Source organism: Bos javanicus, chromosome 21 (genome assembly GCF_032452875.1).
Source record: "Bos javanicus breed banteng chromosome 21, ARS-OSU_banteng_1.0, whole genome shotgun sequence".
Lineage (NCBI taxonomy): Eukaryota > Metazoa > Chordata > Mammalia > Artiodactyla > Bovidae > Bos > Bos javanicus.
In genome coordinates this window covers 19,074,182-19,099,870 of record NC_083888.1, presented here as the reverse complement: position 1 = coordinate 19,099,870, position 25,689 = coordinate 19,074,182, and the positions used below count along the sequence as shown (strand labels likewise).

Sequence of the window (25,689 nt, the reverse complement as noted above, 5' to 3'; positions counted from 1 at the left end):
TGTAGCCCGCCAGGCTCCTTTGTCCATGGGATTTTCCAGGCAAGAATACTGGAGTGGGTTGCCATTTCCTTCTCCAAAGAGACAATCAGATAACCTAAATGAAAGTCAAGTAAAGGTTACAGGATTAATTTAGCGCAAGACATTTTTACTATACATCTGCTGTGTGCTAATAAATATCTTAGGCATAGAGATCGGTACAGCCCCAGTCTTTATAGCACTCATTATTGAGGAGGAAACAACAGAAAACTGATAGTTTCTCAGCTGATGAAATGGTGCATATAATCAAGAGGTGACAATTAATTTTTAATTCATATTTTTGCAAATGTGCCCAGAGGGTGCAGAGACATTGCCATAGGAGATCAGTCAGTTGCTCAGTTTAGGGTTGTTGTTGTTCAGTCGCCCAGTCGCGTCGGACTCTTCACGACCCCATAGACTGCAGCACACCAGGCCCCCCTGTCCCTCACCATCTCCTGGAATTTGCCCAAGTTCATGTCCATTGAATCAACCATCTCATCCTCCGTCGCGCCTTTCTCCTCCTGCCCTCAATCTGTCCCAGCATCACGGTCTTTTCCAATGAGTCGGCTGTCCGCATCAGGTGTCCAAAGTATTGGAGTTTCAGCTGCAGCATCAGTCCTTCCAATGTTTAGGGTGCCTGGTTCCATTTTTCCTTCGCAGCCACTGTAACTGTTTTGGCTTTGACCCTCCCCCTTCCGGGCACCAGGGTGCGCTGTAACGTCCCTTAGTGTCAGCTGGACTGTGCCGCGCTCTCCCCTCTTCCGTTGTCGTTGTGCCGCAGTTCCGGTAGCTCGCGGAAGCAAGAGCCCGAGGCTGCAGGTGCCGGGTCCCAAGGCATGGCGGGGGCGGGGCCGGGGCTGGCGTGCGCCCAGCAGGCCGGGGTGTCCCTTGCCCCGGCCCTTTGATCCCGGACCGGACAGGTGAGGACTTCTCCTTCCTTGTTCCAGCCTCTCAGCCCGTCAGGCTCTCCCCGAGGCCTCCTCGATTTACCGCTATGGGGCTGCCCCCTCCCTGCATAATGCCTAGGTCCTGCGGCCCCCGCCTCGCTTAGAATGCTCTGCCCTTTGAGGCCCCGCCCCGGGCTTTTCTTTCCAGGGGCGCCCCCTTGGGCATGTGTGCCCGTCCCTAGGTGGCCCCTTCCCGTTTAGGAAGCCGTCAGAAAGAATAGAGGGTTACATGCACCTGCCGGCATAGGGAAACTGACCGGGTTATCTAGCTTAGTACCGCACCATGAGTTAGTGGCCACTTCAGCTAGGCTTTCTTCTTTCGTTCAGTTGATAAAGTACGGATGCATGTTATGGGCCAGCTCCAGTGCTAGGCTCTGAAAAAACTAAGATGACCAAAGTAGGCATGGTTACTTCCTTTCTGGAGAGTTAATGGGGGAGTCGAACAGTAAACACTTAGCTGTGCAAACGAAAGTACAGATTCACATTATGGCAATGACTAGTAAGGACGCAAACGGAGAAGGCAATGGCACCCCACTCCAGTACTCTTGCCTGAAAAATCCCATGGACGGAGGAGCCTGTTAGGCTGCAGTCCATGGGGTCGCTAGGAGTCGAACACGACTGAGCGACTTCACTTTCACTTTTCACTTTCATGCATTGGAGAAGGAAATGGCAACCCATTCCAGTGTTCTTGCCTGGAGAATCCCAGGGACGGGGGAGCCTGGTGGGCTGCTGTCTATGGGGTTGCGCAGAGTCGGACACGACTGAAGTGACTTAGCAGCAGCAGCAGTAAGGATGCAAACAGGAAAAGCAATGGTAAAGCGAAAAAGATCTCTTTCAGCCAGGATGGTCAGAGAAGACCTCCTGAAGGAGATGACACTCAAGCTGCAACTTGAAAAATGTGGCAAGGGCCAGAGGAAATACCTGCTAGGTAGAGGAACAGACCCTGTGGATATTTGATTTGGTAAAGAACGTTCAGAAAAGGAGGCTTACAATGGGTCAAATCCATGTTGGGCTTACAGGATATAATGTTTGTGTACTGGCCAGGAGTTCACCATCAAGAGCCAGTTCCATTTGTTGTTTAGTTGCTTAGTCTTGTCTGACTCTTATGACCCTATGAACTGTAGCCCACCCAACTCCTCTGTCCATGGGATTTCCTGGGCAAGAATACTGGAGTGGGTAGCCATTTCTTTCCCCAGGGGAACCTTCCCAACCCAGGGATTGAACTGGCATCTCCTGCACCACAGGTGGATTCTTTACCACTGAGCCACCTGGGAAGCTATCTAGTGCCACAGACAGAAGTAAAATGCAGAGATGAAGTTGCAAGTGTGGTGAGTGTTAATGAAGGTGACATATGACTGGTATACCTGATGGAAAGGTGAAGGAAGACTTCCCTGAGGAAGTGATGATTAGGCTGATGTCTGAAATAGGAGTTAAGTTGGCAAATTGAAGAGAAGAGCTTTTTTTAGACTGAGATGAAGAGCATGTGCTAAGGTTCAGAGACAGGAGGTGGGCCGCCCGTTAAAGAAATGATTAAACGGGCAAAGAGAAGGCATGTAAGGATTTTGATCCTTTGTGTTAAGAGCAGTGGGAAGATACTGGGTTGGCCAAAAAGTTTCTTTCTTTCCCCTCTGGAGCTTCCCTGGTGGCTCAGACAACAAAGAATCCACCTGCAATGTGGGAGACCTGAGTTCAGTCCCTGGGTTGGGAAGATTCCCCTGGAGGAGGGCATGGCAACCCACTCCAGTATTCTTGGCTGGGAAATCCCATGGACAGAGGAGCCTGGTGGCCTACAGTCCATGCGGTTGCAAAGAGTCGGACACGACTGAACGACCGAGCACAGCATAGCACACAGATTAAGACAAGACGTAACAGAAAAACCTGAATGAACTTTTTTTTTGCCAATCCAATACTTGTTTTAATCCACAGGGGAAAGGGTGTGATCAGAAATGAATATTGAAAAGATTGCTCTGGTTGTTAAGCAGATTGGAAGTGGACAGGAATTTAGGGAGACCACTTATGGAGTGGTTGCAATGATGTAGACATGAAGTTATGAACATTTTGGGTAAGGGTGCTGGCTGGTCATGATAGAAGGAAGGTAGACATTAGAGGACAGTTGAGGTAAAAGCTTCAGAGTTCGGGGACTGAATGATCAGATATGGCGGCTGAGGGAAAGAGGTCCCAAGGGAGACTCTTAGGTTTCCAGTTCCTTTGGCAGCAGGCGAGTGGCTGTGCCATTAACTAGAGTAAGGGAAGGGTAGAGGGTCCACTTTTGGAAAAAATATCATAAGTCATTCTAACATTTTTAGTAGCTCCTACTGTGACTGGAAGGGACTTTCATTATGTACTTTTTCTATATTGTCTGAGTTTTTATAAGCGTGTAGTTTATAATTGGAATAACAAGACAGGTTGAAAAAGACCAAATTCCACCATCTCTCTAAAAACTGTCATTGTGTGATATAAAATACGGAGCAGGTAGAGAGCATACTGAGAGAAGGGTTAGGAAATTAAGTGAGGATTTTCTGTATAGCTTGGAGCTGCTTGGAGCTGAAGCTAGCAGGCCTTCACCCCACCCCTCTTCCCCCATCACAGTACTGATGGCTTTTCCCTTAAAAAAGACAAGGCAGAGAATTTAAGGTGGGACTATTCAAAATGTATACACTTTTTTTTTTTTTTTTTAGAGAATTAAGCATCTAGTTTGCTTAACATGATCTGTGATTGTAAGTCAAACAACTAGTGTGCTTTATCTGATTCGGTTATTTGTGGTTAGTCTGCTGTGCATGCTCAGGCACTTCAGTGGTGTCTGACTCTTTGCAACCCTATGGACTGTAGCCCACCAGGCTCTTCTGTCTTTGGGATTCTCTAGGCAAGAATACTGCAGTGGGTTGCCATGCCCTCCTCCAGGGGATCTTCCTGACCCAGGGATTGAACCCAAGTCTCCCGTGTCTCCTGTACTGCAGATAGATTCTTTACCTTTGAGCCACCAGGGAAGCCAGTTAGTCTGCTGCTGCTGCTGCTAAGTCACTTCAGTCGTGTCCGACTCTGTGCGACCCCATAGAAGGCAGCCCACCAGGCTCCCCCGTCCCTGGGATTCTCCAGGCAAGAACACTGGAGTGGGTTGCCATTTCCTTCTCCAATGCATGGAAGTGAAAAGTGAAAGTGAAGTCGCTCAGTCGTGTCCGACTCTTAGCTGCCCCATGGACTGCAGCCTACCAGCCTCCTCCGTCCATGGGATTTTCCAGGCAAGAGTCCTGGAGTGGGTGCCATCGCCTTCTCCTAAGTTAGTCTGCTGGACGGTGTCAAATGCCTATTCCTTCTTCCATTTGTGGGCCATACTTGGCTCTCATCCCCTGCTCGTCTCCCTGTCTGATTCCAGCCCCTATCTTGGGTTCGAAGGATGCAAATGGCAATGATGTCCTGGACAGAGAGTGAGTGAGGTAGTTTTGTACATTACTTGGTATTTAAAACTGCTTAAACCTTACTAGTATTTTTTTTGGACTATATCAAAATGTGCACATGAACTATGTCACTGTGAACAGGAGTAGCTGTGTGAAACTCAATATTGTTTATTTTTGCTCAGAAGTGGAGGATATTGCTTACTGAATCATGCCAAAATCCTTTTAGAAAACTCATGAGAGATATTTTTTTAAAATTCAGTGCTGGGGATTTCTGTGCTTCTTCCAAGCAGCTATTAAGTTTTTATCTTATTGGCAGTGTAGAGTCTATAACTGTGTTTTCCTGTGCCTTGTCTGCTGAGAAACTCAGAGCCAACTTGGCAGTTCTGCAGTTTCTCATGGTATGCATTTTTGTGTACTTCAGACTTCATTTCATTGTCCTTCGTTGTCCCTTCACAGTGATTGTTTTCTAATTAAGAAAAATTCTGAGGAAGCACAAGTATTACTTTAAAAAAATATGTAATTTTAAAAGAGTAACAGTACAATGAATGCTAATTCAAGAAAAAAAAACAAAACACCACACTTCAGAATACTGCCAGGGTGTCCCTAAGTCCCATCCCATTTCTTAAACTTCCTCAGAGGTAACCACTTTTGAATCTTATGTTTGTAATTCCTTTACTGTTTCTAATTATATGCCATATGTATTTGTGTTCTTAAACTAGAAATTGTGTGAAGCTTATATAAAGGAAATCGCACTGTATGTATTCTGTAACTTGCTTTTTTCATTCAACGCCGTGTCTGAGATTCGTCTCTGTTGTTATATATGACTGTAGTGCATTAATTCATTGCTTGCATGTGGGGATTGCCGGGCAGTCCAGTAGTTAGAACTCGGTGCTTTCACTGCTGGGGCCTGTGTTCAATCCCTGGTCAGGGAGCTAAGATCCCACAAGTCTCATGGTGCAGCCAAAAATAAATAAAACAAAAAGTTTCCCCTGCATGGATGTGCCTGGATGAATTTAGCTAGTCTACTGTATTTTTTTTTTTTTTTAGCTAGTCTACTATTGATGGACATTTGGAGTATTGTCAAGATTTTGTTGTTGCCAATAGTCCCGCTACGGACATCCTTGTATATGTCTCCTGTTATATACATGCAGACATTTCTCTAGGTCAGGATTTTAAGCTCATGGGCTGTGTGGTCTTTGGTCTTAACAAATCAGCTACACCGTTGTAAAGCAAAAGCAGCCATAGGCGACATGTGAATAAGTGGGTATGACTGTGCTTCAGTAAAAATTTATAAAAATAAACAGGGAGGCTAGATTTGGCCTGAGAGCAGTTGTTTGCAGTCTTTTGCTCTAGTCTAAATCAGTAGGAAATATATTAATGAATTGTGACTAGTAGTTTGAGAAACTTGATTTGTTTAGTCATACAAGTATACACATTTTTAACTGGACTAACTCAGCTGGTAAAGAATCCACTTGCAGTGCAGGAGACCCTGGTTCAATTTCCTGGATTGGGAAGATCCCCTGGAGAAGGGATGGGCTACCCACTCCTGTATTCTTGGGCTTCCCTGGTGGCTCAGTGGTAAAGAATCTGCCTGGCAATACAGGAGACATGGGTTCAATCCCTGGGTCAGGAAAATCCCCTGGAGGTGGGCATGGCAGCCCACTCCAACATTCTTGCCTGTAGAATACCCATGGACAAAGGAGCCTATCGGGCTGCAGTCCATGGGGTCACAAAGGGTCGGATACGACTGAGCAACTAAGCACAGCACAGATAGTATATATACTTACACCAGGTATTTCTAATTTCAGGAGACAGAATGTAAACAAATTCCCACTGTCTGTATGTTTTTCTTTCTAAGATACAGATTGGATCAGTCACTCCTGCTTAAAACCTGTAATAACTTGCATGACATGGCACACAAAGTATTTTCTAATCTGGCTCCAATCTGCTTTTTTTAGGTTTCTCTTATCACTGTGTTTCCTGTGTTCTAACCACTTGGAATTGTGTTTCCCAAGTGTACCACACTACACTCTTTTTAAGTGTATTTTTTAAGCTACTTTCTTTCTGAAATGTTCCTCCTTTATTTTACCTAATGTGTTGTTTATCCTGGATGACCTTTGTCAAATGTTGTTCCATTCATTCATTTCTATTTGTGAGCACTTGCTGTGCTTCAGGCGCTGTCCTAGGTGCTGGAGATTCAGCAAGGAATTAGACAAGGCCCCTGCTTGCTGTCCAGTGTGGAGAGACAGATACTAAAACAGCAAACAAATGGTTTCAGAAAGTGATAAGGGCTGAAGAAAATAAAATAAGGTAAACAGCAGATTGATGTGGATGGGAAAAGGCATGACTTTAGGTAAGGTCGTCAGGGAAAAACTGAAGAGTTGCTATTTAGCTGAGATTTGAATGATCAAACAGTTGGTTCAGCACTTTAAAAATGTTGCTTTGCTTCTTTCTGGCCTCCATAGTTTCTCATGAGACATCCACAGGTATATGCATTGTTGTTCCCTTGTGGGTAGTGTATCATTTATGTGGTTGCTTTCAAGATTTTTACTTCATGCTTTAGTTTTTCACAGTTTGACTATATGTCTGGGCATGGATTTCTTTGGGTTTATCATGTTTGCTGTTCTCTGAATTTCTAATCTTGGGTTTGTGTGTGTGTGTGTGTGTGTTAGTTGCTCAGTCGTGTTGACTCTTTGCGACCTCATGGTTTGGGGCCAGCCAGACTCCTCCGTCCATGGGATTTTCCAGGCAAGAATACTGGAGTGGATTGCCATTCTCTTCTCCAAAGGATCTTTCCAAGCCAGGTATCAAACCCGGGTCTCCTGAACTGCAGGCAGACTCTTTACTGTCTGAGCCACTAGGGAAGACTTGGGTTTATGTGTGGGAGGGTTTATTTCTCAGGTGTTAATTCTCTTCATTTGGTATATTTTTCTATCTTATGTCAGTGTCACACTTTTTTGAAATCAGTAAGTCTGAGTCTTCTAACTTTGTTCTTTTACAAAATTGTGTTTTAGGGTCCCTTGAGGTTACATGTACATTTTAGGATGAATTTTTCTATTTTTGCCAGAAATGATTTTAGAATTTTGATAAGAATTGCATTAAGTCTGTAGATTCTTTGGGTAGTATGGACATCTTAACAGCCCAGTCAGTAAATATATTTTTTATATGAATTACACACTGAATGTGTTTACACTGAGAAAATTTGATGTATTTGAAGGTTTGTTCTTTTGAATATTCCCAACAGCTGAGCGTGCTTCGAAGGTCTTCCTAGAGAATTCGGTCCTTCCCTCAAAAATTGAGTTTTGATAAGACTCAAAGCTATCTGGACCACTTACTAACTGTAGCTTGGGAAGGAGAAATGCCAATCACCGTCATCTTGGGAGCTCCTTCACCCAGGGTATATGGAGGAAATGTATTTGACTTGTGTATACACAGTTGATCCTCGAACAACTCAGATTTTAACTGTGCAGGTCCGCTTACACATGGATTTATTTTTTAAAGCCATTCATAATTTTTATTTTATTTTTGGTGGAGGATGATTGTTTTACAATGTTGTGTTGGTTTCTGCCATACAACAGCGGGAATCAGCCATAACTATGTATATATTCCCTTCCTCTTGAGCCTCTCTCCCACCCCCACCCCCACCCCACCCCTCTAGGTCATCACAGAGCGCCAGGCAGGACTCCCCGTGTTGGACAGCAGCCTCCCGCTAGCTGTCTGTTTTACACGTGGCAGTGTATATACGACAGTGCTACTTTCTTAATTCGCCCCACCCTCTCCTTCCCCCGTACATGTGCATTTTTTCCAACAGTAAATACTGCACTACTGCACATCGCTTGAATCCATGGATGTTGAAGATCTGTGGAATCACGTATATTGAGCCAACTATACTCAAATTTTCAGCTGCAGAGGGTTGGTGCTCCTCACCCCCACCTTGTGCAAAGGTCATCTGTATTTATGTTTTGGTAAATTTTTGTTTTCTTGACTTCTCTTTTTTACTTTCCCATGCAGAGATGTGATAATGGATCATCATGTTTCCACCATCAAACCTCGAAGAATCCAAAACCAAAATGTCATTCACCGCCTGGAGCGCCGGCGGATCAGCTCGGGCAAGGCAGGCACCCACTGGCACCAGGTCCGGGTCTTCCACCAGAACGTCTTCCCCAACTTCACGGTCGTCAATGTGGAGAAGCCGCCTTGCTTCTTGCGAAAGTTCTCCCCCGACGGACGCTACTTCATCGCTTTCTCTTCCGACCAGACGTCTCTGGAAATCTACGAGTACCAGGGCTGCCAGGCCGCCGAGGACCTCCTGCAGGGCTACGAGGGGGAGATTCTGGCCAACGGCAACGACCAGCGGTCCGTCAACATCCGCGGCCGGCTCTTCGAGCGCTTCTTTGTCCTGCTGCACATCACCAGCGTCGCGGCCAACGGCGAGCACCTGAACCGAGAGTGCAGCCTCTTCACGGACGACTGCCGCTGCGTCATCGTGGGCTCCGCCGCCTACCTGCCGGACGAGCCGCACCCCCCCTTCTACGAGGTGTATCGCAACAGCGAGTCCGTGACCCCCAACCCCCGGTCCCCCCTGGAGGATTACTCCCTCCACATCGTTGACCTCCACACCGGCCGCCTGTGTGACACGCGCACCTTCAAGTGCGACAAGGTGGTCCTGTCGCACAACCAGGGGCTGTACCTGTATAAGAACATCCTGGCCATCCTGTCGGTGCAGCAGCAGACCATCCACGTCTTCCAGGTGACCCCCGAGGGCACCTTCATCGACGTGAGGACCATCGGCCGCTTCTGCTACGAGGACGACCTGCTCACCGTGTCGGCCATGTTCCCCGAGGTGCAGCGGGACAGCCAGACAGGCATGGCCAACCCGTTCAGGGACCCCTTCATCAACTCCCTGAAGCACCGGCTGCTGGTGTACCTATGGCGCCGGGCAGAGCAGGACGGAAGCGCCATGGCCAAGAGGCGCTTTTTTCAGTATTTTGACCAGCTGCGGCAGCTGCGCATGTGGAAGATGCAGCTTCTGGATGAAAACCACCTGTTTATCAAGTACACCAGTGAGGACGTGGTGACCCTGCGAGTCACAGATCCGTCGCAGGTAGGAGCTGCCGTCCTGCCCTTCCTCCTTCCCGTCTCCTTGGGAAGGCTTCTCTCTTTGCCTGTGGCCAGCCTCTCAGAAATAACACATTTTATGTGGATCTTGAATTTTTGCTACGCTAGGGCTCAGCCGAACTTAAAACAGCTCCACTTTTCTCTAGCCACGTGTATTTATTTGGACAAATGGAAGCAAAATCTCAAGCCATTGACATACAGATAGTCAACCCTGTGAATATTATCCTATTTCTTTTTTTTTTTTAATATTTATTTTTTAAAATTTTACTTTTTGGGGGGCTGCACTGGGTCTTTGCTGCAGCAAGCGGGGCCATCTTTCTTGCCCTGCAGCATGTGGGATCTTCATTCCCTGACCAAGGATCAAATCTATGTCCCTTGGATTGGAAGGCAGATTCTTAACCACTGGACCACCAGGGAGGTTCCCAACCCTAATTCTTCTGCAGAGCATTTTCAGTACCCTGGAGATGGAAGCCCAGATGCTCTAAGGTTAAGATTTGACTCCCTATGGATAGTGCCTTGGTTTTGTGGAAGACTGTACTTATTGGTCTGTTTTAGTTCTGGCAATGAGAATGAACCCACCATACAAAAAAAGAAAATCTTCTAAAAAGTTTAGTCTTTTTTCTTACTTAAATGATGTCAGTATACTTTCTCACAATATCTTTAGATTGTAACTAGTCTTTTTTCTTACTTAAATGATGTCAGTATACTTCCTCACAAAATCTTTAGATTATAACCTATGGGACAGTGCATTTAACAGAGTTAAGCTCTATGACTTTACTCTGACCTTGCCCACACGCTGGAACATAGATTGTGGAGCAGTGATAAGATGGGAAGGAAGCCAAAGTTTTTGATCTGCCGGTGAATCACCAGGACTGCAGGTTCTGAGGGGTTTTTAGTTTGGGTGAAAGATGTTGATGGGGAAGATGTATTTCACAAACAGGAATAAGGTATTGTGTTATGAGTACAGAAACCATGAAGACGTTTGGGTTGAAACACCATGCCAAACCTCAGAGTGATGTGGACATTTCCCTTTGAGGAGCTGTCTACTTTATTATTGACCAAGTGAGAGACCTAACTTCTTTACAGTTCAATTCAGTTACTCAGTCATGTCTGACTCTTTGCAACCCCATGGACTGCAGCACGCCAGGCTTCCCTGTCCATCACTAACTCCTGGAGCTTGCTGAAACTCATGTCCATCAAGTCGGTGATGCCATCCAACTGTCTCATCCTCTGTCAACACTTTCTCCTCCTGCCTTCAATCTTTCCCAGCATCAGGGTCTTTTCTAATGAGTCAGTTTTTCACATCAGGTGGCCAGAGTATTGAAACTTCAGCATCAGTCCTTTCATTGAATACTCAGGACTGATTTCCTTTAGGATTGACTGGTTCGATCTCCTTGCAATCCAAGGGACTCTCAGGAGCCTTCTCCAACACCACAGTTCAAAAGCATCAATTTTTCAGTAATCAGTTTTCTTTATGGTCCAACTCTCAGAACCATACATGACTACTGGAAAAACCATAGCTTTGACTAGATAGACCTTTGTCGGTGAAGTCATGTCTCTGTTTTTTAATATGCTGTCTAAGTTTGTCATAGCTTTTCTTCCAAAGATCAAGTATCTTTTAATTTCATGGCTATAGTCACCATTTGCAGTGATTTTGGAGCCCAATAAAATAAAGTCTCTCACTGTTTCCATTGTTTCCCCATCTGTTTGCCATGAAGTGATGGGACCAGATGCCATGATCTTCGTTTTCTGAAGTTTGAGTTTTAAGCCAGCTTTTTCACTGTCCTCTTTCACTTTCAAGAGGCTCTTTAGTTCCTCTTTGCTTTCTGCCTTAAGGGTGATGTCATCTACGTATCTGAGGTTATTGATTTTTCTCCCTGCAATCTTGATTCGAACTTGTGCTTCATCCAGTCTGGCATTTCATATGTTGTACTCTGCGTGTAAGAGCAAGGTGGCAATATACAGAGTTTATGTATTCCTTTCCCAGTTTGGAACCAACACCCCACCGCCCATCATTCTCCTGTTTCCACATTGTCTCCTTATATACGAGTTTGGAAATGTACAACAGAGCAAGCCAGTAAACTGCAGTCAGCTGAGTCTGGTTTCTCTCATTGACTTGTAGCTGATTCTGCCCCTAAGAGAAACTGTACAGAAAATTGTCTCCTGAGACCTTACCAACCATCCATGGAAAAATGGTTTCTAATATTTTTCTTCTGAATCATACCTTGTGTATTCTTAAAAAAAAAAAAAGGAGCAGAGGTGACTAAAATGGTTGTTATTTAGTCACTAAGTCATGTTCCACTCTTTGCAACCCTATGGACTGTAGCCTGCCAGGCTCCTTTGTCCATGGGATTTCCCAGGCAAGAATACTGGAGTGGGTTGTTATTTTCTTCTCCAGGGAATCTTCCTGGCCCAGTGATCCAACCTGTGTATCCTGCATTGGAAAGAAGATTCTTTCCAGTGACACCAGGGAAGCCCATTGAGATCTGAGTAATACATTTGTGAGAGATTTTTTTTTTTCTGAATTTTTTTACTTTCTTATTAACGATGAAGTCACCATTGAGCCAGTCACCATTGTGAGTGAGCGTCCAGTTCATCTCAGGCGTCATGAGAGGGTGTTGGTAGAGCCCTTGACTTCTGTACCCTTCTGTCCTGTATCTCCCAGTCTGCCCTGGTGGGAATGTTAGTAAATGTTTGTGTAATTCTGTATTCACGCAGTCACGATGGGTCCTGGTGAAGCCCTCCTGTGATCAAAGTGTCGTCCAGGTTTATAGAAAGGACATGAGTCCATCTTGTATTTAGGTTTGAGCTATAATTAGCTTTTTGTTTTGGAGGGAGTATGTTGTCTGTGACTGCCGCATTCGAGATTATCCTTTTCTCCTTCACTAAAACATGACCTCCTTATGTTCGGTAGCTACAGTAAGTCATAGCCAGCAACATTGCTAGGGCTCTGTGCTTTGCTTACAGAATTTGTAACTTTAAACCCAAACTCTCCCCTCGTTGTCCTCCAGCCTCCTTCCCCAGTTTAATTTGATAGGTTCCAATAAGGTTAATGAGTAAAAAGTGTACCTCAACACAAAGCCTTGCTAATATTATGGGTATTATTCTCAGATTACCCTCCAGCCTCTTTAATTTACAGCCAAATTTAATTTCCAGGTGACCGCAAAAGTCATGTAATATAAGCTCTGGGAAGGACTAATTACTGGTGAAACAGGTGGGCCAGATGTCTCCAAAAATTGGTAATGAAGATTCAGGTTTAATCCTAGGAGGCGGAATACTAATCCTAGCATTCTGGAAACTTCTAGAGTCCTGGTGGTAGCCCCACACTGCCACATTCACTGTGACAAAAACTTGGGGTACCTCGCGCTTCAGTGTTAAGCTGAGCAGAGCACTGGAGGTTCAGAGAAGAGGACCAGGCACCTGGGGACCCATTCAGAGAAAGCAGTAACTCTGCCACCCATAGCATTTGAATGCTTTTCATGTTTCCCCCTCTGATCTGAATTGCTACGAATGTCCAACATGTGTTACAAACGCTCTTGGCTAAAAGAACATTTATGAAGAAGGAAATGGAAAACACTTCTTTGATTTTTTCATTTGTTCAGCCCAGTCCCCCGCTTGGTTACAACTTGCCCAGGTGGACATGGTGTGCTTAAGATGTCTCTCTGCATGTTAGAAATATTAAGAGAGAAAGGAAATGCCCCCAAATTGAACTTTCTGCTATACACATACAAGAGAAAATAATTTGCCAACAGGCAGCTCCTGACTGCAAATCACTTTCTCAGCAGGAAGGAAAATTAAATCTGGCATTTTAGAAAAGTGTTTTTAATCTCAGAGTGGGTTGGGGCATAAGTAGGGAATAAGCACTTGAAAGGAAACATACTAAATTTGCACACAGGTTGAAATGAAAGATTGAAAGCCCTTTTATACATATATGCTGAGCAACTCAGTAACTCCAGCAGCACAGGTACAGTGGGAGATCAGTCAGCTCTGAGGCCCTTGATGGCTCAAGCCCACTGAGGCTTCCTCCTCTTCCAGAACCTCTGGGCATCACGCTGCTGTAGTGCCGGAGTGGAGTTGTTTGCTGGTTTTACTTGGGGAGTTTGCGTTTTCAGCCAAATGATAAATATGCTAGGTGAGGTCTTATGCTCAGCTGTCCCTTGGGTCTCTCTCTTCTTCCGCAGGCATCTTTCTTTGTGGTGTACAACATGGTAACAACAGAGGTGATCGCCGTGTTTGAGAACACGTCAGATGAGCTTTTGGAGCTCTTTGAGAACTTCTGTGATCTCTTCCGCAATGCTACCCTGCATAGTGAAGTCCAGTTTCCCTGCTCAGCTTCCAGCAACAATTTTGCACGGCAGATCCAGCGCCGGTAAGCTGCTCCACTGGACTTAACAAGCTTAATTTTTCTGTAGAAAATGTGTTGGTGTGGAGCCAGTAGTTGCTTACTTCGGGAAACCTTCCTATGTTCTTTCTGCCCACCTGGCCTTGGGTCGGTCTACCTGTTGTAACCTCCTGTGTCATCCTAAATGTCTGTCTCTTAGCACCCGAGGGATTACTTGTGTGTTGTCTGTGATTCCTCCTAGACTGTCTGTTACCTGCAGAGAGAGAGAGACTGTCTTTGTTTAGTTTATTGCTGTATCTGCAGTGGTGCACTGTCAAGCACTTAAAATAATTTTTGAATGAATCAGTGCAGTTCGGTTCAGTTGCTCAGTTGTGTCTGACTCTTTGCAACCCCATGGACTGCAGCAGCCCTGTCCATCACCAACTTTGAATGAATAAGGAAATAATTTTATAACTTTTGGTTAAACATGTGCATTGAACACATGCATTTATCTCTGCTGTATCCCAAAACCCTACTTAAAGTGACAATAAAGGATGAAGAGATGTAAACCTACAAGAGGAAAGAGAATGGGGAGGCGATATCAACCGAGTTTTAGAAGCTGAAGAGCCAATGGATGAGTGATAACTAACTTGACATACCTCAGAGAACAAAAAAGACTACAGAGCTTACCCATCAAGAAGTAAGTTGTCTTGCACTAGAGAACTCTGGAAAAAGTCAAGAAACTGGAGGTCCTATATACCTCTGAAGGATTGGATGACATTCTTTTTTATTTTTGCTGTGCTTTGAAGCTTGTGGCATCTTAGTTCCCTGACCAGGGATCAAACCTGTGTCCCCTGCGGTGGAAGCATAGAGCTTTAACCACTGGACTTCCAGGGAGTCCCCTAGATGACGTTCTTAAAGGAAACAGTCAGATACTCTAGTTCCTTTCCTTAAGCCTCCAACTGCCGTATGACTGTCTCTTCCCCAACTCAGCAAAAGGCTAGAGTTTTATTCTCTGGAGAAATCGAACCATGCAGGCTCTGGTTTCAAGTTCATGAAACATGGCTGAGAATAGAGATGAGACTTATCATGCTTAAACCAAGAATTAAGTGAAAATTGATATACTGGTAGGGTAGACTCCTATTCCTCTTATCAGATATGGCTGATTAATTAACTCTAATTAATTATTAGAGTTAATTCCCTAGGGAGACTGACCAACCTGAAGAAGAGACCCTTGGAGGCCCTTCTCAGAACACCTAAGTCACCCTCAGTTGAAACCCACCTGCTAAGAACCAGAGCTTCTCATAATTATCTGAGTATATTATTGTGAAATGACTAGTTATTTTGGACCAAGGGCCTGCCTGCAACACTACTTAAGTCAGTCAGTGTTTCATCAACATTCCACATACCTTAGCCAATTATAGAAAATAGCTGCTTCAGGTTCCAGTACAGATCAGATCAGAGTGAGTGGATGAATCAGAATAAGCATTACTGCTGCAGGGGAAATGGGCAAAGCAGATATCTAATTCACTGGCATCGTATTCCTATAGGATAGTACGTGGTTAAAAATAAGTGGATATTGATTTTCAGACAAGTAAACATGCCCTTTTATTTTTTCTGGTTCACACATATTTTCAGCCTGACTGGCATCTCTCTTCAGTATAGAAGGAATTTTTGGAAGCAAAATATGGATCAGGTTTTGCTTTTTTCATTTTGAAATGAACTTTGTCTCTTAAAATTAACTTTTAAATTAAGTAGATTATTATCAACTAGTAACAAAAGCTGGGTACAGTTAAAGTATCAAAGAGATCACCAGAAGGCCCAAGCTCCATGAGGGCCGGGGTTTTTATCTGTTATGTATACACTGCCATATCCACAGCACCTCGGCCAGTGTCTTCCATGTGGGAGGAGCTCGTTAGGCATTTGTTGAATGAATAACATCATCAGGAATTAGAGGAGGCTACGTTTTCTGAAAATTTATTTCATAGTGTACCCATAATTAAGTGAAATTGTAGGAAGAGAAAATAAACATTCTAGCTTCATGATCTTCAAAATTTTGCTTCTTACCAGCAAATGGTTCTGAAAACTGTAGATCTCACACATTAATGTTTAAGTTGCTCTTTAAATTTCTTACTGTTAAATTTAAATAATGGCAGAGGATGCAGTTTTCAGCATGTTAAACATTGACATTTAAAAATAAAAGTATTACAAGATATAATTGGCATATAACATTGTATAAGTTTAAGGTATTAAGACTTTTAAATATAGCCAAGGGACTCTATAATACCATAGTACTATAATACTATAATACCATAGTAATTTAGTATTCATATTTGACATAAAAAGTTCAGGGTAAGTTTTTCCTGTACTGTTTGAACTTTTATATTTCTTCTTATTTTCAAATTTATCCCTCTTCCCCACAAAATTGTGTCCTAATAACATGTTATCAATCATCTTATCATACTTTGCTGCATTGAAAATACAACGTACATATAAATCAAAATTGTTTTTGTTTCTTGTGAAGGCATGGTTCTAATGGGACAATTTTACAGTCTTCAAAGAGCTTCTGGTAAAAATGAGTGAAATGGATTTTTATTGTTACTATTATAGGTTAGAATGAATGGTTAAGAAAAAATGCACATCAGAGATCAGGAGTCACTTAAAGAAAGCCTTTATTTTGAAAGAGACCAAGATAAAACAGTATAAAAAATGAACATGGTATTAATTGAAATAATTTAAGCTATAAAAACAGGAACATTCCTAGAATAGTGATGCTAAGTGAGATACTTTAGAAATCTAAACTCTGTTAGATATAGTTTAGAAACTCTCCGAGAAAGTAGGAAAAAAAAGATAAGAGTAAGAAAATGGGAAAGAATGATTAAAAAAAAAATTTAGAGCATTTCCCCAGGAGATCCAATATGTGGGTACTTCCAGAAGGAGCAATAGAAAAAATGAAAGGGAGGAAACGATGTCAACCATTTCCTAATATTAATAGATACACATTTTCATGGGAGTTGCCTGGTGACCTAGTGGCCTGGCTTCAGTCCTTGGTTGGGGAACTGAGATCCTACAAGCCACATGACATGGCCAAAGGAAAAAGAAGAATACACACACACACACACACACACACATACACACACACACTTCTAGATTGGCAAGCACCGTCCCATCATGGTGTGTTGGAGCTGGCTCATTCTGGCTTGTGAAAGCAAACCGTTAAACTTTCAGGAGCTTCTAAAATCAAGTTGTTAAACACAGCCATTATTAAAAATTAATTATTTCCTAATTATTAATTCACAGTTATTTTACTATTGTACTCTTGAGGTTATTTGTAACTATTTCACCTGTTTGGTGAAAACACCGTATAACGATGTGCTACTGCTCATCTCGTGACAGCTCGGCATTCAATGATGCCACTTTGGTGCCTTGAAATTGACCACACCAGAAGAATTTACACCACAGATATTGGCAAGCACTGCAAACCATGGCTTTTTTCCCTTCAGGGAAATAATTATTAAACCTATCATCACATCGCAACTCCATCAAGTACCCAGTACAGTCAATAAAGAAAAGACCATACTGAGACATATCATCATGAAATTTTAGAACAATGGAGATAAAGAGAAAATTGTAAAAACTTTCAGAAAGAACACATACATTTCACGTATAAAAAATTAAGCCATTAATGGTATCAGTGTAATAATAATACTGAAAACTTGAAGCCATTACAATCATGTCCTCAGAATTCTGCAAAAAAAAGATTTTAAAACTAGAATTCTACATCGAAATAATAGGGTTTAACAAAGACATTTTCATACACGTAAGTTCTCAAAAAACTACCTCCCGTGTTCTTTTTCTAAGGAAGCCTCTGAAAGATATTATCCCCCAATAAACCACGAAAGAATGATACAGGAAGTAGAGTCAAACAGTGGAGAGAAGCACAGAGAATTCCGAGGATAATGTCAAAGGGAGGCTCCAGGATGACAGGCTGCGGGTTGGACCAGGTGGAAGCAGGAAGGGGGAGGTTCCCATCACGGGTGTACCCAAGGAAAGGTTACAATATCTAGAATATCTGTTGGGTTTGAATGTATTAAGACGAGATTGTCTGTGCTGTCCCGGCAGGGTTCTCAGCATAGGCCTCACTGAGAAGGTGATGTTTGAGTAAAGCTTTTGAAGGAGGTTAGGGAGCAAGCCATGTGGCCGTCAGGGGAAGAATAGAGCAAGCAAAGGGAATAGTAAATGGAAAGGTCCAGAGGTGGTCTCAGACATCTGAGGAACACCAGGGGACTCGGGGTGGCTGGGCTGGAGGAAGCAGGAGGCAGAGTAGGTAGAGGTGTGTGGTGAGAGACAGGACCAGACACGTGTGGCCATTCCGAGGCTTTGGCTTTAACTGTAGATGAGATTGTGTAGTGTTTGAAGTATCTGAGCAGAGGAGTGACGTGGTCTCACGGACATTTTTTTTGGCCTCACCCTGTGGCATGTGGGATCTTAGTTCCCTACCCAGGGACTGAGCCTGTGCCCACTGCAGCGAGAGCTTGGAGTCTTAACCACTGGACCACCAGGGTGGTCCCTCCCACTCATGTTTTAACAGGGTCACTCTGGCTGCTGTTTTAAGAATAGATCATAGGGGGATAGGCTGGAAGTTAGTAAACCATTGCAGTGATCCAATAATAAAAGCACTACATTCTGTTTCCTGATGGGAGCTTTAAAAAGTTTTCTTTTCATGGCTTCTGTCAGTTACGAAGAAGGCAGTGCCATCCAGGAGGGTGAGCATGGAGGGTGGGGAGGAGGAAGTAGCCATCGAGGGGAGAGGGTGACTTGCCGGACTGTGGGAATGCAGCATGAGTGCCTTGCAGCATTGTGGCAACATTTCTATCCATGAGTTCATGGGTATAAAGTCTGTGATTTCAACGATTGTGAAATGTAAGCTGGCTTAGGAAGGGAAAGAGTTCATGATGAAGGCATAGGATGGAGAGAAGTTGGTAGAATCAGTGGCATTTTGGTCCCATTTCAGTTGAAGGATGTTGAAGCTGGGATGAGCAGAGTTATCTGGAAAATTAGGAGAGAAGATAACTGGAGTCTTTGTGCTGCTCCCTGAGATTATGGAGGTGCAGTCATTGGTAATAGTGAGATTGAGGGTATGATGTGGGAATGCATTGCTGACGCAGAAAGGAGGTCCAGGAACTAGGAAGCCATGGTGTGGGAAGGATCACCTCTGAGAATTTTGAAATCGTGAATTGAGAGAAGGGTGGTTGGACAGAGGGACAGTGCACCAGGAGTTAATCAGCTGAAGACATCAGAGGGGTGACAGCTTCATCTTTTAGTTGTTGGGCATCTGAGAGTAGAGGTGGTGGGCGCTGTGGGCAATGGGAACGGCTTCAGCCTATGGATGGTCATGGAGGCTTTGATTTGTGGTCATCACAGCCACGGGCCAGCCCCGTCATTTGAAATCACCTTTTGAAGCCAGTGAGCCAGGCAGGGTGGAGAACTAGATCTTGGCTGACAAAGGGCTGAAAACCAAGGAACCCAGGATCTTTGATACCAGCTCAAATGAAAAGGAAAGAAATAAGTTTTGTGTAGCCCAGGGTTTAATTTTAGGATTTATTCCAAGGCTGTGAAAAATTACTGTTAAGAGAAGTAATGGAAAAGCAGTGTTGACGCTCGGCTTCCTTCTAGGGGAACTGAGAAGTGTTGATGTCCATCTAGCCCTGCAGGTTGACAGTGAAAACAAAAATCAAACCCATCTCATCAACCTCTCTAGTCTCATCAAAATTAGGAACATTCGAGTTTTTTTATACCATTAGTTTCAAGGGTGAGATGTTATATCGCATTTCCCCTGGACTAAAAAATTATTTATTTTCCCTTTGATTATTAAACCGTATGATGTACTTCAGTGTAGAGATTATAAAAAATAAAACTGATAAAAACAGCTATGACCATTTTGATGTATTTCCACTGTTTTTTTTTAAAGACGTTAATTTGTGTGTGTGTTTTCAATCATACTGTATATACAGAACATAGCTTACTGGTTTTTGTTTTTTTTTTGGCCGTGCTGTGTGGCTTGCAAGATCTCAGTTCCTCAAACAGGGATTGAACCTGGGCCACAGGCAGTGAAAGTCTGGAATCCTAACCCCGATTCCACCAGGGAGCTCCCTGTACCCTACTTCTTTTACTTACCATTATGATAAACATTTCTTCTGTTACCACATTATCTTTGAAAATAATAGTTTTCCATTAGGTTTTTAATATTCCTGTCATTTTTTTTTCATTGTCATGACCACTGGTATATTGAATGTGCACAGGGATTTTTCTTTCCTAGGGCAGATTTCCAGAAGAATTGAAATACTTGGTCAAAGGGTATTAAGTTTAGTATTCATTATAATTGTGAGAAATAACTGCTCCATTGTTATTATTAACATAATTAAAGATAAGTGAGATAGATGACTCTGTGTTCCTATTATGTGCTTCTGGATTCTGGTGTTTCTGCAGAAGTATAGGTAGCTAGTTCCCAGCTTTATTTTTATTTTTTGGAAGCACAGAGTCTTAACCCCTGCACTGCCAGGGAATCCCCTCCCCAACTTTATTTAAAACAAAGGATCAGTAATTTTTCAAAAGATTTGATGCAAGTTGGCTTATAACTGATCTCAAGAAGAGTCAGACACTACTTCTGTCCAGGATCCTTTGCATCTCCTTGTTAATGCAGTCGAAGGCTCTAATTTGGGGGAAATATATAAATTTCAACAGAAATAATTGTCAGAGGTTAGTTATACTCATTTTTAACTTTCGTAGGATCTTTGCTAACTTTTCTTAAGTAACTTCATGTTTCCAGTTTTTCATTCTGTTTTCTGCTTTTTTGAGAGTATTTATACGTATGCAGAGGGGCTTCCCTGGGGGCTCAGATGGTAAAGAATCTGCCTGTAATGCAGGAGACCTGGGTTCGATCCCTGGGTTGGGAAGATCCCCTGCAGAAGGAAGTGGCAACCTATTCCAGTATTCTTGCCTGGAGAATCCCATGGACAGAGGAGCCTGGTGGGCTACAGTTCGTGGGGTCACAGACGGTCAGACAAAACTGATCAACTTTCACTTCTTCACCTTGGAGATATATAGACTTGGGAGGTGTGAGAGTTCAGTATCTAGATTGTGTTTTCAGGATATGTTGTTTTTAAACATGTTTGTCAATTTAAAACCAAGGAACTTGTGCGCCACTGACACAGCCTTCCTCCTCGGTGCTTTATTTCAGGTTTAAAGACACTATCGTCAACGCCAAGTACGGAGGACACACGGAGGCCGTTCGCCGGCTGCTGGGCCAGCTCCCCATCAGCGCCCAGTCCTACAGCGGCAGCCCTTACCTTGACCTGTCTCTCTTTAGCTACGACGACAAGTGGGTGTCAGTCATGGAGCGACCCAAGACTTGCGGAGACCACCCTATCAGGTGCTTCAGCTGCGGCTGCCTGTGGGTGCGGGCGGCCACTTTCTCTTCCTTCTCCTGAGCATCACTTCACTGTGACTCTGTCTACTTGTACTAACAGGTTCAAGTCACAGGGCAGGCTGTTTCTTTAATGTGGGTGTTTTGGCTTCCTTGGTGGCTCAGCTGCTAAAGAACCTGCCTACTCTGTGGAGACTTGGGTTCGATTCCTGGGTTGGGAAGATCCCCTAGAGAAGGGAAAGGCTACCCACTCCAGTATTCTGGCCTGGAGAATTCTATGGACTGTATAGTCCATGGGGTCGCAAGGAGTTGGACACAACTGAGCCACTTTCACTTTGATCATTTAGGGATTAGTATCAAAAATTAATTAGTTCTGCTCTTTGCCTCTCCTCAAAACATCCAATTCAGTAAGTATTGTTCTCTTTTTAAGGTAGCCAAGGAAGAGAACCATACTTCTCAATTTAATGACCTAGTACCATTTCACAAGAAACGTAAAAATAATTGAGACTTACATTTTACCCAGCTCAAATTATTTTATCCCCTCCTGTTACCTAATGGAAAAGAGAGACAGTTTGGGGGAACAAGTAAGTTTTGGAGAAACCCACGCTTCCTCGGTTGGAAGAATGTTGGAACGCAGGTTGCCGTGTTACTCTTAGAACCTTGCAGTTCCTTCGTCACGGGTGTCCAGCTCACAGACCCTCCTGTCCCTCCGTGCTGGGAGCCTGGGTTGTTCTGTTTTTGCTTTCACAGATGCTAGAGAGAGGAGCTGGCACCACTTCCACTGTGGGGTTATTTCAAGGGACGTGTGAGCTGGGTTCTGGAAGGTCTTCACATAGAGACAGTGGTAGTTAGTATTTCATAATCCAGCTTCGTTGTGTATTAAGTAGGCTTGTGTAACATATTCTGTGCGATTAATTACTGTTTGTAATATTTCCTTTGGGAAATTGTAATCGAGTTCTGAAAATGTTTTTATTGCGGAGATTTTTAAACATATAAAAGTGGAAGACTGTAATGAAGCTCTGTACCCATCACCCCACCTCAGTGTTGTTTCATCTCCTTCTCCCACCACTGCTCCCCTCCCACCTGCCAGTCTGGAGTCTCACAGCCCAGGCATCATAGCATTTCACTTGTAAATATTTCAGTATGAATTTTTAAAAGATAAGGACTAAACAAAAATTAAACCTTTATTAAGATCACCGATAGCAAGTGAGTTTTCACGTTTTCCTATTGTTTTGTATATATTCTTTTTACGGTTTGTTCCAGTCAAGACCTAAAGAAGGTCCAAATGTGTTTTTTTGGTTGTTGTCCTCTAAGTCTTTTTTATTTTATGGGTTCTGCTTCCCTGTTACTTTCTTTGTAGTGAAGTTGTTGAAAAAACCAGGTTGTTCGTCTGGTGGTATTCCCCACATTCTGGATTTTTGCTCATTGCATCCCAGGCAGTTCTCATTCCCCCGTTTCCTGTAAACTGGTAGTTAGATTTAGGAGCTCCAACAACTAGCTTTACATTATAAGCCCTTTGTGTGCTGGGGACCTTGTGGGTGAGGGGAAGGTTTTCACACATAAAAGCAGATAATTGGGCTCATTTGACATTGTCACGTAGCCCGAGATAACATTTCTCTCCCTTTTGACTGCCCTGCCTTTCTGATTTGAAAAAATTAACCTAAGTAACAAATCTGGAAATGCCATTGACCCTGACTTCTTGTAATTCTTATTTATTTTTTAATTTAAAATGAGAAATGTAAGGATATTAAAGTCATTTGAAGAGGTAATGCCATTACTCTAACACCTTTATTGTATTAAATATATTCCATTCTAGTCTCTGCCAGGGTGTGTGTTTACATTTATGCAGTCATAGTTACGGTTGGCATAGTACCTTGTAGCCTGCTTTTATTTAATAAACATTTTCCATATTCCTTAAAGTTACAGTCCTGACGACAGCATATTATTCCATAAAATAGATGTAGCATAATTTATTTTGCTGTTCCCCTGTTACTGAGCATTTATTCTCTACCTGCATTTTTACATTGGAGCTAATGCTATGTGCGTGCTAACTTGCCTCAGTCACGTCCAGCTCTTTGCAACCGTGTGGACGATAGCCCACTAGGCTCCTCTGTCTGTGGGATTCTCCAGGCAAGAATACTGGAGTAGGTTGCTATGCCCTCTTCCAGGGGATCTTCCCAACTCAGGGATCCAAACAGGTCTCTTATGTCTTCTGCATTGGCAGGCAGATTCTTTACCGCTGAGCCACTGGAGAAGCCCAAAATGCAATAGTAGCCATCTTTATTTACGTCACTTTTTACTTTACTTAAAATAAATTCTGAGGATATAAGCTCTTGGATTATTGGATATTACGAATATCTTTGTATCTCCTGTATATTTGCTTTCCAAGAGGGACATGCATTGTAGAGCTCTTTATTTCAGAGCTCCTTTTTTCTTGAGCTTCCTCCAATTCAGCCCCAACCCTGCCAATCATCTCTGGTTCCCAAGTTCACAGGGCACTTGCTTTGCATATGGGCAAAAGGCATTTAAGTCCTGGGATGGATGGAAGCGTCTTTGTTCTTACCGTGTTAGATGAAAAAGTAGAAACTAGTTAGTATTTTGTTTTTGTGTGTGCAAAAGAAGAACCTTCCAAAAGAATTTCTTCTTAACAGTGAAAAAACTCAGGACTTCCCTGGTGGTCCAGAGGTTAAGACTGCACCGCAGTTACTGAGCCCACTCACCACGAGTGCCTAAGCCCGAGCTCTAGAGCCCATGCTCCTCAACAAGAGAAGCTACCGCAATGAGAAACCCTCACACTGCAGCTAGAGAATAGCCCCTGCCCGCCTCAACCAGAGAAAGCCTTTGCACAGCAACAAAGACCCAGCCCAGCCAAAATTACATAAAATAAATTTTAAAAAGAGGAAAGAAGAACTCAAGATACGCGCCTAAATCTGCACTGTCCTCTAGTAACCACCAGTCTCCCATGGCTGGTGAGCACTAACATGAGATGTGTTCAAGTGTCAAATGCATGTCAGATTTCAAAGACTTAGTACAAAAAATGAAATATCTCTTTAGTATCTTTTATAGCATTGGTTGACATGATAATACTTTAGATGCCGACGTTAGGTTAACTAAAATATTATTAAAATTATTTTCACTTTTTCCTTCTTACCTTGTTTGACGTGGCTGCCTGAACATTTAAGCATGCCTGCTTGGCTTGCATTATCATTTCCAGCCCTGGCCTAGGCAGGTAGGTAGCTGGGCAGATAGCTGCTGGAAAAGGGGAAACCGTAATCAAGGCCATCACTAAGGGTCATCTTGGGAAAGACAAATGACCCAGTGATTCAGGCCAGCATAGTAAAGTTCATAATCTCTGTGCTCATAAAATGAGCTGATCAGACATAGGCAATTTTGACTGAGGGCTGACGTTAGAGGAGATTTCGTCAGTGAGGTTAATTCATGCTACTGCTGCTAAGTCATTTCAGTCGTGTCCGACTCTGTGCGACCCCATAGACGGCAGCCCACCAGGCTCCCCCATCCCTGGGATTCTCCAGGCAAGAGCACTGGAGTGAGTTGCCATTTCCTTCTCCAATGCATGAAAGTGAAAAGTGAAAGTGAAGGCGCTCAGTCATGTCCGACTCTTAGCGACCCCATGGACTGCAGCCTACCAGGCTCCTCCATCCATGGGATTTTCCAGGCAAGCGTACTGGAGTGGCGTGCCATTGCCTTCTCCCGGTTAATTCATGAGTCCCCTGCTATTCAGGTTTTAAGGTGGTGGTGAATGTCTGTCTCATGCTCTCCTCCTCTCCTTGTTCTGTTTAGGTTCTACGCCCGGGACTCTGGTCTGCTCAAGTTTGAGATTCAGGCGGGCTTACTGGGCCGCCCCATCAACCACACGGTGCGACGCCTCGTTGCCTTCACCTTCCACCCTTTTGAGCCTTTTGCCATCTCTGTGCAGAGGACTAATGCTGAGTATGTCGTCAACTTCCACATGCGACACTGCTGCACGTAGGTGCCTCGCGGAGCCGGCTGCTCTGGTCTTCCGAGCCTCTGGCCCGCCCACCCTGCCGCCCCATCACGTCTCAGTGGGCTGTGAAGCAGAAGCTCCTGATGCCCAGCCTTGGAGTCCCAGGCTGTACCGCCCGTGTGGAGAGCCAGAGACAGGAGGAAAGAGGTGTGAGGGTGGCTCAGCCTTGAACACAATACAACTACTGATCAATCGACTTAAAAGTCCTCTTGCCTTTTCCCTGTGGGAATGCCCAGCATTAAGTCCATTTAATTTTTTGTCTTATTTTGCATTTTTTTGCTATGAAGATGACAGCATTACACCTCTGCCCCATTCGTGTCACTTCTTTGGCATTACAGTATGCAGCCTGCAGGAAACTCTTGTTTACTCATGAGAACTCTGTACATCCTTTCAATTAGCCAACAGCAGGGCTGTCTTTTTAAGGAAAAAAAAAATAAAGCCTTGGTATTTTCTTAAATATA

General features: G+C 43.7%; 1 protein-coding gene across 2 annotated transcripts; it reads left to right on the top strand.

Annotated features, from left to right (window-relative positions):
- The first annotated feature begins 785 nt into the window (after positions 1 to 785).
- Positions 786 to 25,689, top strand: DET1 (DET1 partner of COP1 E3 ubiquitin ligase). 2 transcript variants are annotated; one of them, XM_061394362.1, is made up of 5 exons: positions 786 to 935; positions 8,369 to 9,461; positions 13,657 to 13,844; positions 21,037 to 21,228; positions 25,024 to 25,689. In XM_061394362.1, exons 2-5 carry the CDS (start codon positions 8,379 to 8,381, stop codon positions 25,211 to 25,213), a joined length of 1,653 nt encoding a protein of 550 aa, XP_061250346.1. In that variant the 5' UTR covers positions 786 to 935; positions 8,369 to 8,378; the 3' UTR covers positions 25,214 to 25,689. The 2 variants fall into 2 exon arrangements, with proteins under 2 accessions (XP_061250346.1, XP_061250345.1); XM_061394361.1 differs by lacking the exon at positions 786 to 935 and adding an exon at positions 8,161 to 8,269.

Excerpts from the sequence above, each read along its gene's own strand:
- DET1 (XM_061394362.1), top strand. The coding sequence starts at position 8,379 with ATGGATCATCATGTTTCCACCATCAAACCTCGAAGAATCCAAAACCAA. Across the intron at positions 9,462-13,656 it reads GAGTCACAGATCCGTCGCAG|GCATCTTTCTTTGTGGTGTA; the intron begins GTAGGAGCTGCC and ends CTTCTTCCGCAG. Across the intron at positions 13,845-21,036 it reads GCACGGCAGATCCAGCGCCG|GTTTAAAGACACTATCGTCA; the intron begins GTAAGCTGCTCC and ends GCTTTATTTCAG.